The following is a 12,566-nucleotide window of genomic DNA, read 5'->3' as shown; positions in this document are numbered from 1 at the left end:
CTAATTAAGCCACCTTCAGCTTTCCAGACAAACATATTTATTTTGTGAATGTAACGTGCAGCCAAGGCTTCCACAATCACCCCTAAGAAGACAGACTTTAAGTGACTGCTACAACAGAAAAATCTGTGGTCACAGTCATGGAAATCATCACTATGGTTTGCCCAGAAAGCATGTTACATTGTCCATTGGAATCCACCCTTGGAATGTCAAATGTTTGAACCTGCTCACAAGCAAGATCTATTACATGCAAACCTCTAAATCATTGGAGGTGTTTTAAGATAGACTTGGTGTGTTCCTAATACACTGATTCCATCTGCATGCTAATCATACCTTCTTGAATTTGTAGTTTATTCACTGTTCTTTCATCTTTGTTGCCCAATTCTGTAAAGCAACTTAGTCCAACTCCTTGGGCAAACATCATGACTACTTGGATGCCCTGCCCATGATTCACACAGGTTGACCTACCCAATCCAAACCGAAATGTGCCATAGCAATGTGGGGCTACACAATTGTGATTGTAGATTAAATTCCTATCATAACTTAAGGAAGCAAGCCCAGCAAAACCTGGCAGTGTTAGTCGTTTGGGAGGCAGTAGATAGTGTGATGCTGTTCAGCGTGATAGAAATATTATGCACAAGTTATCAAAGGCTGACATTCAAAGACATTATGCCTTCAAAATGGTTATTTTATTCAGCGTGTGGCAACATTTACGAGAGACTCATAATATGGATTTTTCTCAACACAGTTAAGTCACATGCAAATCCAGTAATCTATGAGGTACAAGAAAATATTTGACTGTTCTGTGTTAACACTGTTACTGTATGTTACCCACATCTTTGGCTTATCTCATTCTGTTTAGCAAATTGGTGTGCCAATTTCACTTATTTTTAGTGATGAATAGCTAGTTGGTCTGTCAGTGACAAGGCTGGAGTTGCAGATTGGCCAAGCCATTCATTTGATTGTGTTATAGCTAAGTGAGACAGATGTAATTGTATTAGTGGAAGCTTTAGCTTGGAAGTTTGAACCGTCAGCTTGTAAGTCATTGCATATTACAGTTGCCTCCAAAATTCACACTCCTTATGCTTGGAAGCAATGAATGTCAGCAACTGCTAATCATTGTGAAAGTGGACCAGTGGTTAAAAGCGGGACTGTCCCACCAAAAACGGGACGTCTGGTCACACTAGTGTAAGGGAGAATCCAGTCTAATGGCTAGTCAGTAAAAGTCTGGTTGGATCTGAAAGCATTCTAAAAAAATCTAACTCCTCTCTGACATTATAACCAGTTTAAATTTTAGTACTTCAGCCAGGTTTCTACTTTGTCTACCTGAAGACCTGTGCTGCTGGTTTGTTCTTTAAAACCAACCTATACATTTAAAAACATCTTTTAGTTGTTTATATATTAATCCAGCCTCAGTAATCTCCTTGCATACCATAAAACTTACTTTACAGCAACAAACCAAAAGCCTATATACTCACTACCTGTAGAAAACCTGGCAACTGAGGGGAAGGTTTATAGTTCAAAACAAACCAAGATCTCAAAACTCTTAGGAGGCTGTATGCATTTTCTCAGTAGGAAAAAAAAGGCTTGTCATAAATGTCCATCAATGGCTACTAGCCACGGTGACTGAAGGGAGCTTCCTTATTCAGAGGTAGCAGATCTGGGGCAGGAGAGGGACTTGGCCTTTATGCCCTGTTTATTCTCCAGGAAAAAATATGCAAAAAAAGAGAGATACTGCACTGGATGGACCACTGTCTGATCCAAAAGGTTCTTCTTAAGTTCTCATTTTCTAAGGAGGGAATGTCTACCTGTAATAACAGTTGCAGAAGTGATTGAATTGCTTGAAAATGGACCTCGCAACATCTGTGGCAGTGTTGGTCTGCTTGTAGGAAGTATGGTTTGGTTAGATCCAGTTTTATATTTGATTATCACAAGCCAATTTTGCCCAGCTGCTGAAGATCTTTGAATTGTATGCTCTTATGCATGCTTAACTTCATTTTGGATCCTGTTTAACTTTGATCGAGTTTATTCATTCATTTGTCTCTTGAACAGTTTGGATGTACAGATATACCCTTTTCACTTCTTTTGCTGTGAACCTCTTAGTTTTGTCCATTTGGGTTGCCGTTGTCCTCGTCTTGTTTATTTCTTTTTAACATTGCTTGTGGCATTGGTAGGAAAATATGGGAAATTGCATAAATAAAACAGGCAGAAAACAGCAAAAGTGAACAAAATGGCATGAAATAAAGATCAGTGGGTTTGATTAACATAAAAGGTAAAGGTAATTCATTGGGTCATTTCTGGCCCATGGGGTGATGTAACATCAAAACGCTTGCTAGGCAGATTTCATTTATGGATGGTTTGCTATTTTCTTCTCCAGTCATCTACACTTATCCTCAACAAGTTGGGATTAACATAAGGAAGGAACAAAACCAAAACAATTTTCTAGTCAAAAAGGATGAAAAATTTCTTAGTCATCAGCCTCTGAAATATCCACTCGCAATCAGCTTCATTCTGAGCTGTTTCATGCTAAATGTTCAAGACTTTATCATCTCCCCCTCTAATAGGTAACATTAAATATTCAAACATTCCTCTGAAACCCAAGAATATATAAATGTAAAGCTTCATGAACTGAATGACTGTATCACAAACCCATTTGTTCAAAAATTATCACAGGAATACTTCAGATGATTAAACAAGAAATCACGGGACAAAATGTAAGAGTCACAACATTCTCACCAGACCTTTAGGACTGTGGAGCTCCCTGAAGTCTTAAATGTCAGCCCAGTTGCATAGCTACCACGGAGCAGGGGGGGCGATGTGCCATGGGTGTGTGCCATTGGGGTTGAGTGGAGGTGGAAAATTGCCCCACACCCCTCCCCCTTCCCCCCACCTTGACCAGCCAGCCTCACCAGGCCCAGCCCGGTGGAGGCTGCTGCTGGGTGCCCCTGCCCTGCCCAGCCCAGCCCTGCCCCACCAGCCAGGCCCCATGACCCAGAGCAGCTAGGCGGGGCCTGGCCACGCAGCTGGGTGTGGCCCAGCCAGGCTGCTTTTCAGCTGGTTGCTCTCTGTGGGGGGCACCATTCCCCTCCCTCACGCCACTGTGTCAGCCTTATGAGGCTGTTTGAGCTGACAGTAACACACTTTCTGTTTGAGCTGACAGTAATACACAGGACATGGACAGAAAAGAAAGGAAATCCTTTGTTTAGGCATTCAGTAAAAAAGTGCCCCTGAAAGAAATTGCAAATTACAACTGTGAAAATCAAGCTCATGACCATATGTCGCAGCCCTACTTTTAACTTACTGCCTTCAGTTATTGTTATTCCTTCTTCAGTGATAGGTTTCCCACAGCCTTGCAGAGTACAGGCTTTTGCATAGAATTTATACTTGGTGCTGGCACTCAGATTGGAAAGCCTCAAACTGAATGATGAAGGGTTGGTAATATTGACTTCATGCAAGGGCCCAATATCATCCGTTTCATTTACTGAAAAGAAATTAAAAAACAGGACTCAGTTAGACCTGGCTCCTTGGAGCAGTCTGATGTGGGACCAACATGGCAAATATACCTAGTCCCTGATCTGAGAATGTATGGTTAAGTAAAAAGCTAAGGACACATTATAACAATCAGAGAAATCTCAGTGCACAACTTTGCAGCGCTTCACCTGCACCTCCATCTGGGTATGTTTCCCATCAATTTGGATCTTCGCTGTTTAAAATAACTGTTCTCACCAGCGCAGCATCAAGTTTAGCATTCTGTTGAACCTTATATTGAGTCTGACTGCTGGTTTAACAAGGTCAGTGCTGCCTAGTCTGACTGGAAGTGGTTCTCCGAGATCTCAGGTGCAGGTTCTTTTTAATATCACCTACTACCTGATCCTTTCAACTAAAGAATTTGGGGACTGAACCGGAGACCTTCTCCATGCAATGTAAACGCTCTACCACGGCTGTTAAATGTTTACAAGATATAAACAGATGCAACTGTAGCCAACTGTGAATTTAGTGAAGGCCAAAGGAACATGCTGTAATTAGACTTGAGAGATTTGGGTTCAAATGCCAAGATAGACATTGGCCAGACTTTCCAGTCTGCAAAATAAATCGTGTGTTGTGCCTTCATTTTTTTTAAAAATGCATCCACTTGTCCACTTACTTATTTGGTGTTGTAAAATGTATCCAGTGACAATTCCATTTGGTTTCTTTGGTGGCCCCCATGACAGTGTTACTGACTCTTTATCAAAGTTTAATATCTTTAAGAAATGGGGTTTCTCAGGAACTGTAAAATTAAAAAAAAAATGTATTAGACTTTCTCATTCTATTTTACCTCTGGAAGCATGCAGTATCTTTCTGCTACCCACTTTGGGCCCATTAGCCAATCTTTTTTCATGGCTGCCGGCTGCATTCCATTTCTAGGCTTTTTCCACACCTTACCTAAGTATTGTACTGTTTCAGCCGACTCTTATCACCCTACAGTAACAACTTGTACTTCTACACATCCACAGTATTGGAATTAACTGTGCTTGCATTCAGAGGTCATGAATACATCACAATTTCATGAAGGTAAGAAAAGGCTATAAATATTATGGAGACTGCACATTTCATCATATGTGAGCTGATCACATGATCTGTTCAGTTTGTGCCAAAATGGCTGCCGGTGGGGTTGGTATTGGGATTTTGCAAGGATTCACAAGTGGAGGGAAGGATTGTATTAAAACATAGACAGGAATGATGACTGATTTGCATGATTTGTGTTTCATTTGTCTAGTTGGACATTATCTGCTGAGTCCAACAGTCAGGCAACAAAAATGGGAGGGGGTAATCAGACTTCACAAGAATGCAGATACATAAAAAAAATGCACTGTACTCTATGGTTAGAAGGAATTAACCAATAATGGGCTTTCATGAAGTTTGGGGCAGGGGCACAGTTGAATGCTGGCCAGCAGGGCAGCTCTTTTGATGCTAGGCTCAGCTCGCCTAGGTCCAGTTTTAAACGACAGGCTTTGATCCTTCAGTTTAAAGCTCACCCCAAGTCCTGCTGTGCCCATCATCATACTGAGTAGCAGGGCTGGTTGGCTCCAGCTTTATACTGTTGGCTCTGCCCTGCCCTCCTTCAAGGTAAGGCTAACAGTTAGGCTGCTCAGTAAGGCTGCTCAGTTAGATGCTGGGCAGAGCAGGGCTTGAGTTGAGCTTTAAAATGCAGTTGCGAAGCCTGCAACTTAAAAGTGGACCCAGGCAAGCTGAGACTAGCATCAAACTACAGACTGAATTACTGTTTTATGTTTTATTTTATGTATTAAATTATGATGTACACCGCCCTGAGCCTACTGGGGAGGCCTGTCTAAAAATATAACGAACAAACAAACAAACAAATAAATGGGCTGCCCAGGTGGCCGGTGTTTTATTCCACCCCTGCCCCGAACTCTTCATGAAGTTTGGGGGCAGGTTGCAGCTGTGAGGGTGGGGTTCAGTGTTCAGGGTGAGAGATTGGTCTTGCCTCGGGCCCCATTTAACACCGTTGCACCCCTGACTAAATGGTCTTTACATTTTGTGTGCAGTACACATTTTTTAAAATCTCATTCTCTCCTACATAGCCAATTAGAAACCCCTGTGCTCAAAGGTTTACTCATTCAATTCTTCTCATGAAGAATTGCTTACAGGCTTGCATGTAGCCCTCACATAAAGACTTGCAAGAACTACTGAAACAACAAAGGACTCATACTTCCTCTGAACATTTCATTCTAAGGTCTGAAACTGGCATATTCATCTCCTCTTCCTTACACATACATGCCACTACTGGTGAGATACATTCATGCATTTTACAAGAAATATAAGATTGCATTTCAGGTGTTAGCAATACATACATACATACATACATACATACATACATACATACATACATACATACATACATACATACATAAAATAGGAGATTGAATCCCACACATTTGTTTCACTAAGGCTCCTTCCGCACATGCAAAATAATGCATTTTCAAACCACTTTCACAACTGTTTGCAAGTGGATTTTGCTATTCTGCACAGCTTCAAAGAGCACTGAAATCACTTTGAAAGGGCATTATTCTGCATGTGCGGAATGAGCCTAACTCTGGCATTTTCTTGTGGTGCAAGATGACTTTCACCAACGCAAGAGGCTCTTTGTGCTGGGATTAGAGTGTTAAAGTTAGTCTAAGATACCTGTTGCCTAAGCTTATCTCGATGCACCCAACTCATGCTTCTCTGTTCCCTTCGTAAAGATTTCTAGGGAAGGGGAATGGCACAAAATATGTTTGTATCATGCACAATAGCAATAATTTTGTGAAGTCTAATGTGCAATGGTAGTGATTGCGTATGTAAAGCTGGTAATTATTCATCTGTATTCATCGGTCCAGCTGTGCAGAAAGAAGTGTCGATAAACAAAACATCAGATACAACAACATACAAAATCAGTCTACTTGATAGCTCTGACTAATAATGCCCAGTCATGGAGGGAAAAGTCTAGTATATAATAAGCACAGCTGCAGTAAAGAAACATATTTGTGAAAATTGGCTACTTCCTCTCCCCACTTTTCCAGCATAATTTCTCCTTTCTTACCTCCCTCTGGGGTTTGGAAATCATACGAAAGACTTTCTGGTCCAGCCCCTTTGGAATTGAAAGCCAAAACAGTTAAGCGATATTCACTAAATGGCTCCAGACCAGGGATCATTCCATCGTTTCGGTCTGCATTAAATGTCAGAGAACGTTTCTCAGGGTGATGGTTTTTCCCATCCAGGCGACTTCTTGTTTTCCACCAGCTGACCTGCAGTGAAAAAGTCAGTTCTGTCAAACTGAACTCATGAGGCAGAGAATAACTGTGATCCCTGCTCTACAAAAAATACTTTGATAGGGAACCAAAAAGCACAGTAAAGAAAGTAAAATAACCACCTTATAACCTCTCAAGTGTCCACGAACTCTGTCCTTTGGAATTGTAGACCAGATGGCTTTTGCCAGAGTACTGTTGATGACTTGCACAATAACATTGGATGGTGCCGCTTCTGGAACTGGAGACAAGGAAGATGACATGATTGCGTTAATCACTGCATTTGGTGAAGTTAATTTTTTAAGTTAAATCCATCTGAACGAACAACTTAACATTAGGAGCAACAGGTCAATTTGGGAGGGAATATTTTTAAAAGGGAATGTGTAGGGCAGGAGTAATCCTCAGCCCCCGCTTTTTAAAGTGGGCTGGGGGAAAATTCTGCTGACACAAATACCAATCCTTCCATTTGACTCAAGGGTGTTAATGGAGGGGGTCCAGAACACATGTCTTACTGACAAAGTGGCCAAGCCATGAAACAGGCTAATAGAATTCCCACCTTATTCCTTTCAAGGCCCCTACTTTGATTTCTTCACATCAGAGTGGACATAGACTTGCCATTTGGACTTTTCAAGGAAGCTGCTAGCAGAGGGGCAAAGAAAGATCCGCCATTGTAAGCACTGACCACCCAGTTCATAGGATCTAATCCACTGTTAATATTTAATAAAACGTAATTATAAATAAGAATAATGTGGTAGGAAAATTCCCCCCTAAATACAAATAAATTCTGGTCTATTCCATACAGAACAAAAAAGGCACCTGGGGGATGACTGCCTCTTTTCCCTCCACACATCCAGAATAAGACGCCTGGGGGATATCTGAAAAAGAGGCAGCTTCTGAATGCTTTCGAGTCAGCAAAGGCATCAGAGGGGAAAATAGGCTGTTTCCTCCTATCTGATCAGTTTCACCCTGATATTTTGTATGCATCTGAAGGGATTCTTCTCCCTGCTGTCATTTGCTGGAGGTAGCTCCAGAACCTTTGTCCTGCAGGCTCTGATCTTGTGCACCTTCTCAGCCCAAAATGTACATAGTTGCACTCAGCTGGTCCTGCTGATTCTGGCAATATATAGGTTTTTCTGTATATATCTGCCTAGTAAACGTCATGATGTGACATCACCCCATGGGTCAGAAATGACCTGGTACCCGCACAGGACTGCCTTTTTCATATACATACTGGAATTTCCTACCAAAAGTAACAGATGTGTTCTTCTGTAAGTATATGTGGCTGAAATTTTAACTGTTTTTCTTCTACTGTGGGCAGTGGATTCTGGGGGCATGATAGTCTTAGCACTAATGGAAGTGTTGCTCTGTTGCACTTCTGCCATCAAGGCTGCTGAAATGCTCTCTTATTTGGGGTATAGATTCCAGGTATCTTACAGCAGAGGAGGGGGATTATTTGGGGTTCCATTTTCACTGGTATGTTTTAAACCAGTGGTGGCAAACCTTTGGCACTCCAGATGTTATGGACTACAACTCCCATCAGCCCCTGCCAGCATGGCCAATTGGCAATGCTGGCAAGGGCTGTTGGGAATTGTAGTCCATAACATCTGGAGTGCCAAAGGTTCACCACCACGGTTTTAAACTATGATTTGTAAGCTGCCTTGAGCCAAGAGGCAACATGGGATCGAAACATTTAAACAAAGCAGGGGCAATCTGCCTCTATTTTCTCAACATTTGTCTACAAGGACCTGGCATTAATCTTCAGGGACTTAGGCTGCTGAACCCAAAGGGGAGGAAGATTCTGCAGCTGTGTTGGTCATTCATAAAGTCCAATCAAATGTATTGCTATGGAGCCTAGATTTTTTTTCCCTTTAGTGAAACCTAGGTCACTTTCGCATATGCAGAATAATGCCCTTTCAATTTACATTCAATGCATTTCATAGCTGGATTTTACTGTGCGAAATAGTAAAGTCCACTTGCAAACAATTGTGAAAGTGGATTGAAAGTGCATTATTCTGCATGTGTGAAAGTGCCCCTAGAGTCTCTGATTGGGAAAAGACCCTAGTTCAACTTGGAATATATACCCAGCATTCTGAGTTCTCTGTTGTTGATCCTTATATTTTAGATCCTTGGAGCCATCTTAGTCTTCCTAACCCATGTTGTTGTCTTATGATTTTTACCCACATAGCTGTAAAACAGGAATTGTGTCGAACAATTTGGTAATCTCGTTACCTGCTGATAAAACATACTGAATTGTGCTCATGCTATTCACTTCAAGGATTTCTAGGTGTCCCATTCCAAATGGTTGCAGTGGGGTTTCCTCTTTTCTGAGTCCTAATCCTTAAACCCTTAAAAGCTGCTTTTAAAAATTCTGCTTGCAGGAGAATTTGCTTCTAAGCATTGCAGCAGGAGGCTTATAATCTTCCTCTCTATATATCTCCATTGTCTATTCATGATAAAAGACAGGAAGCTGCAACTGCACTGTAACAACAGCTTTCTGCAAAAGACAGTTGTCCAATTTTCTCATCAGGGATGCGGAAGCTTTTCAATCTTTTATGTTTTATACAAGAAACAAATGCTTTGTGTTTATGGCTGTTCATTGCTGTTATTTTATTAGAGCTATAACTTCCTGTATACTTATATTAAAATCCAACACTGTTGTTTATGATAGCAGTGCTTATAACAGCAGGGTGGGAAGATAGAATTTTTGGAAGGGAATCATTTCTCAACTGGAGTGAGGATAGAGAATTGGTTGGTGATGGAACTTGATTCCTAAGTAGTAGATACAGTTCCACACTCCTCTGGTCTGGGGTCAAGCTCAAAAAAGGCTAAGAAGGAGAATGGTCATTGAGGATCTTGTGAAGCTTGGGAGGTCTGGGCGTTAGGATTTGCAAATGTCTGTCACAATCCTGACATTATGGGGTTAACTGTGTGCATGCTAATTAGTTACTGAGGTCACAGTTTTAGGACCAGTTCATTGATCAAGCCATTGGCTAGTTAACCCGACAGTGGGACAAGTCACATAGATCAGAGGTTATAAAGTTATCTATGGCAGGTTCCGCATGGGCAAAAAACAGCAGTGGGAAAATGGTGTGAAAACGGTGTAAACCCTTTTATACTGTTTTAAAACATTTTAAACCATTTTCACAACATTTTCACACCGCTGTTTTTTGCCAGTGCGGAATCCGCCTATGTTTCCTTGTCTCACCCACATGCAGCCTCACACATACACGAGGTATCTTCTTTGTTGAGATCCATCATAAGAGGTGGATCTCTGTCTTGCTACATAGGCACCATGTGGGAGGACGTGGTCCTAGGCAATGTAACCAAGTTAGTGCTAGAATAGAAAGTTATTCTTTGTTTTTATTCCATGTGACCCTTTCCCCCTTATTAGTAAGTAAACTCATTTTTATAATCACAGCAACGGTCTCATGATCTCTTATTCCGCACTCTGCTAATCAACAAATTAAGGATTAATTTCCAACACTGGGGCATGAGGGACATAAGGAAATTTAAAATTCAATGCAATTATAAGCAGATATGGGACGCACTTAGGATATGTTTTTACAACAGTTCTGAACCGAAGGAATCTTCCTATCATTCTCCAATAGTTAAAGTGTTTTTATGAATGTAACCCAATGAATGATGTTCTAAAGAAAGTTCTTTAACTGGGATTATGAGGAAAAAAAGCTACCACATACTAATCTTTTCTCATTTCTTGCAAAACAAGCAAGTAGCAGAGGGGGGTTTGGGGGTGGGGAGGGAGAAGGGGAATTGCATGTGTTGAGATGTTTTTGTTTCCCTGCATATTGCAGCACAGTGGCATTTAAATAAATGTCTTCACCAGTTTAATCTCGGTTTCATAATTCATCTTGAAAACCATGCACAGAACAGTTTGTGTAATAATTGCTACTGTCACTTACTGTCCTCGCTTGAGTAGCCAGTTATTACAATGGGTTCAGGGCCAGAGCCAAGGTTGTTCACCGCCTGGACTTTGATATCATATGGGATAAAAGTGGGGGTGTTCTTCAGTATCAAGGTATGCTTTTTCACTGTTTCTTCATTCCAGTCAGTCTCAATGCCCTGTCGTCGCCAACTTACTTTGTACTCCATCCCTGGTCCATTTTGTTCCATGGGCTTCAGGGGCTATAGATTGAAGTCACAATGAGATGACATTGCTGTGATAACAATAAAGCTGTACCTTAACAAAACAAATAATTTTGGTGGGCTACAATTCTGTAAAAGTAAAAGCAAAGTTTGCCTATTTTCCAAAGATGATTGTAAGGTAACTGAACATTGTGGCTTTTTATATAACGCATGAATAACTAAATAGATGAATTGAAAGAATATATTATTTAATCATATAATTTAATGTATTTGCAGCAAGCTTGCTGTTTGTTTTACAGGGAAACTAACCAACATGAAAAATGTGTGATCTTTATTGTGGTTACATTATGCTGATTTGTGTTTTAATGTTCCATAGCAGGTTTGACCATTAAAACATAACTTTAAAAACTCTACAGGGTATTAATTGTTCAATAAAAAACATTCTAATTTATGTCTGGATAATTTAATGGATAATACTAATACTTTTTAATGACTTATTCCATGAATTTGTCTAGCTGATTCATTTATACAGCAATATCCAGCATCAGTAGCTAGCATATGCGTGTCAAACAGCTTTGTTTAATAACCTGTTGTAACAGGTCACTTGTTATCATCATTAAAAGGGGTGATAATGATGTGGATGAATATTTTAAGATCCAGAGAGGCTTTAAATGGTATGTACTTCATACCAGTAACACCTGATATATTTCCAAGAACAACCATGAAGCTGAGTAGAAAATGTGACGTTATCCTCACAACTGGAGCAAATTTGGCTCTGAGACAGTGAACAGGGCAACGTTTACCCACTGAATTTCAAGTTTTTGGAGATCTGAACCTCACACCAAGTCTAACATTTGGGCATAGAACAGTGGATGTTACCCTATTGAAATGGCTGCTGTTCTAGACAGAGAAAATCCCACCATATATGGATCAATGAGATGGGTGTTTAGTGAACAGTAAATTAGATGGGGTGCAATGGGGCTTACTCTTAATGGCAGCAACTGGCTCACTTCAAACTTAACACAAGCATATGTCTTATAACCATAGATAACCTATAAAATCAGGATTTGGTGCTCAGGCAGTCATTCAAACACTGGTTTGCTTCAACAAATGAAGGTTTCATTACTTTCACTCTCTTAGTCCCTTGCAGAGATCTGATTGGTACCTTGCTTTCTTTGTCAAAAGAGCAGTGAAGGAACAAACTGGGATTAAGTCAGAATGTGCAAGTTCATACATTAAGCAAAACCATATAGGGTTATCAGGTTCTCTCTGGCCATCAGTGGAGGGGAGGCAGATAGGATTGCCAAATCCAGATTGGGAAACTCTTGGGGATTTGGAGGTGAATCCTGGGGAGGACAGGAACCTCAGTGGGTGCAATTCCATACAGCCCACTCTCCAAAGCATCCATTTTCTCCAGGAGAACTGATCTCTATTTTATGCAGATTAGCTGTACTTCTAAGAAATCCCCAGGCCCCACATGGAGGCTTTCATCCCTAAAACTATAGTGACTGCCACTTGTGGTTAATAAGTCAGTTGTTTTGATGTATTCTAACAAACTATGGTTTGAAATCTTACTAAGCAACCTTCTTCCAACGTATGAGGCTTTTCTTCCCACAAAACAAGAACAAGAACAAGAACAAAAAGAAGAAGAACAAGAAGAACAACAAGAAGAACAACAAC

General features: G+C 40.7%; 1 protein-coding gene across 5 annotated transcripts in view; it reads right to left on the bottom strand.

Annotated features, from left to right (window-relative positions):
• Window positions 1–12,566, bottom strand: part of CHL1 (cell adhesion molecule L1 like) — a 297,367-nt gene that overhangs the window by 19,782 nt on the left and 265,019 nt on the right. For all 5 annotated transcript variants that reach the window (XM_048490908.1, XM_048490907.1, XM_048490904.1 and 2 more), the window contains 5 exons: window positions 10,703–10,925; window positions 6,908–7,023; window positions 6,578–6,782; window positions 4,142–4,264; window positions 3,299–3,478 (listed from right to left, as the gene is read on the bottom strand). In XM_048490908.1, the coding sequence (XP_048346865.1) occupies window positions 3,299–3,478; window positions 4,142–4,264; window positions 6,578–6,782; window positions 6,908–7,023; window positions 10,703–10,925 (847 nt within the window). The remainder of the gene's footprint in view (window positions 1–3,298; window positions 3,479–4,141; window positions 4,265–6,577; window positions 6,783–6,907; window positions 7,024–10,702; window positions 10,926–12,566) is intronic.

Source organism: Sphaerodactylus townsendi, linkage group LG03 (genome assembly GCF_021028975.2).
Source record: "Sphaerodactylus townsendi isolate TG3544 linkage group LG03, MPM_Stown_v2.3, whole genome shotgun sequence".
Taxonomy (NCBI): domain Eukaryota; kingdom Metazoa; phylum Chordata; class Lepidosauria; order Squamata; family Sphaerodactylidae; genus Sphaerodactylus; species Sphaerodactylus townsendi.
Note: the sequence above shows the minus strand (reverse complement) of the source record. Positions and strands in the feature narration are given on the sequence as shown.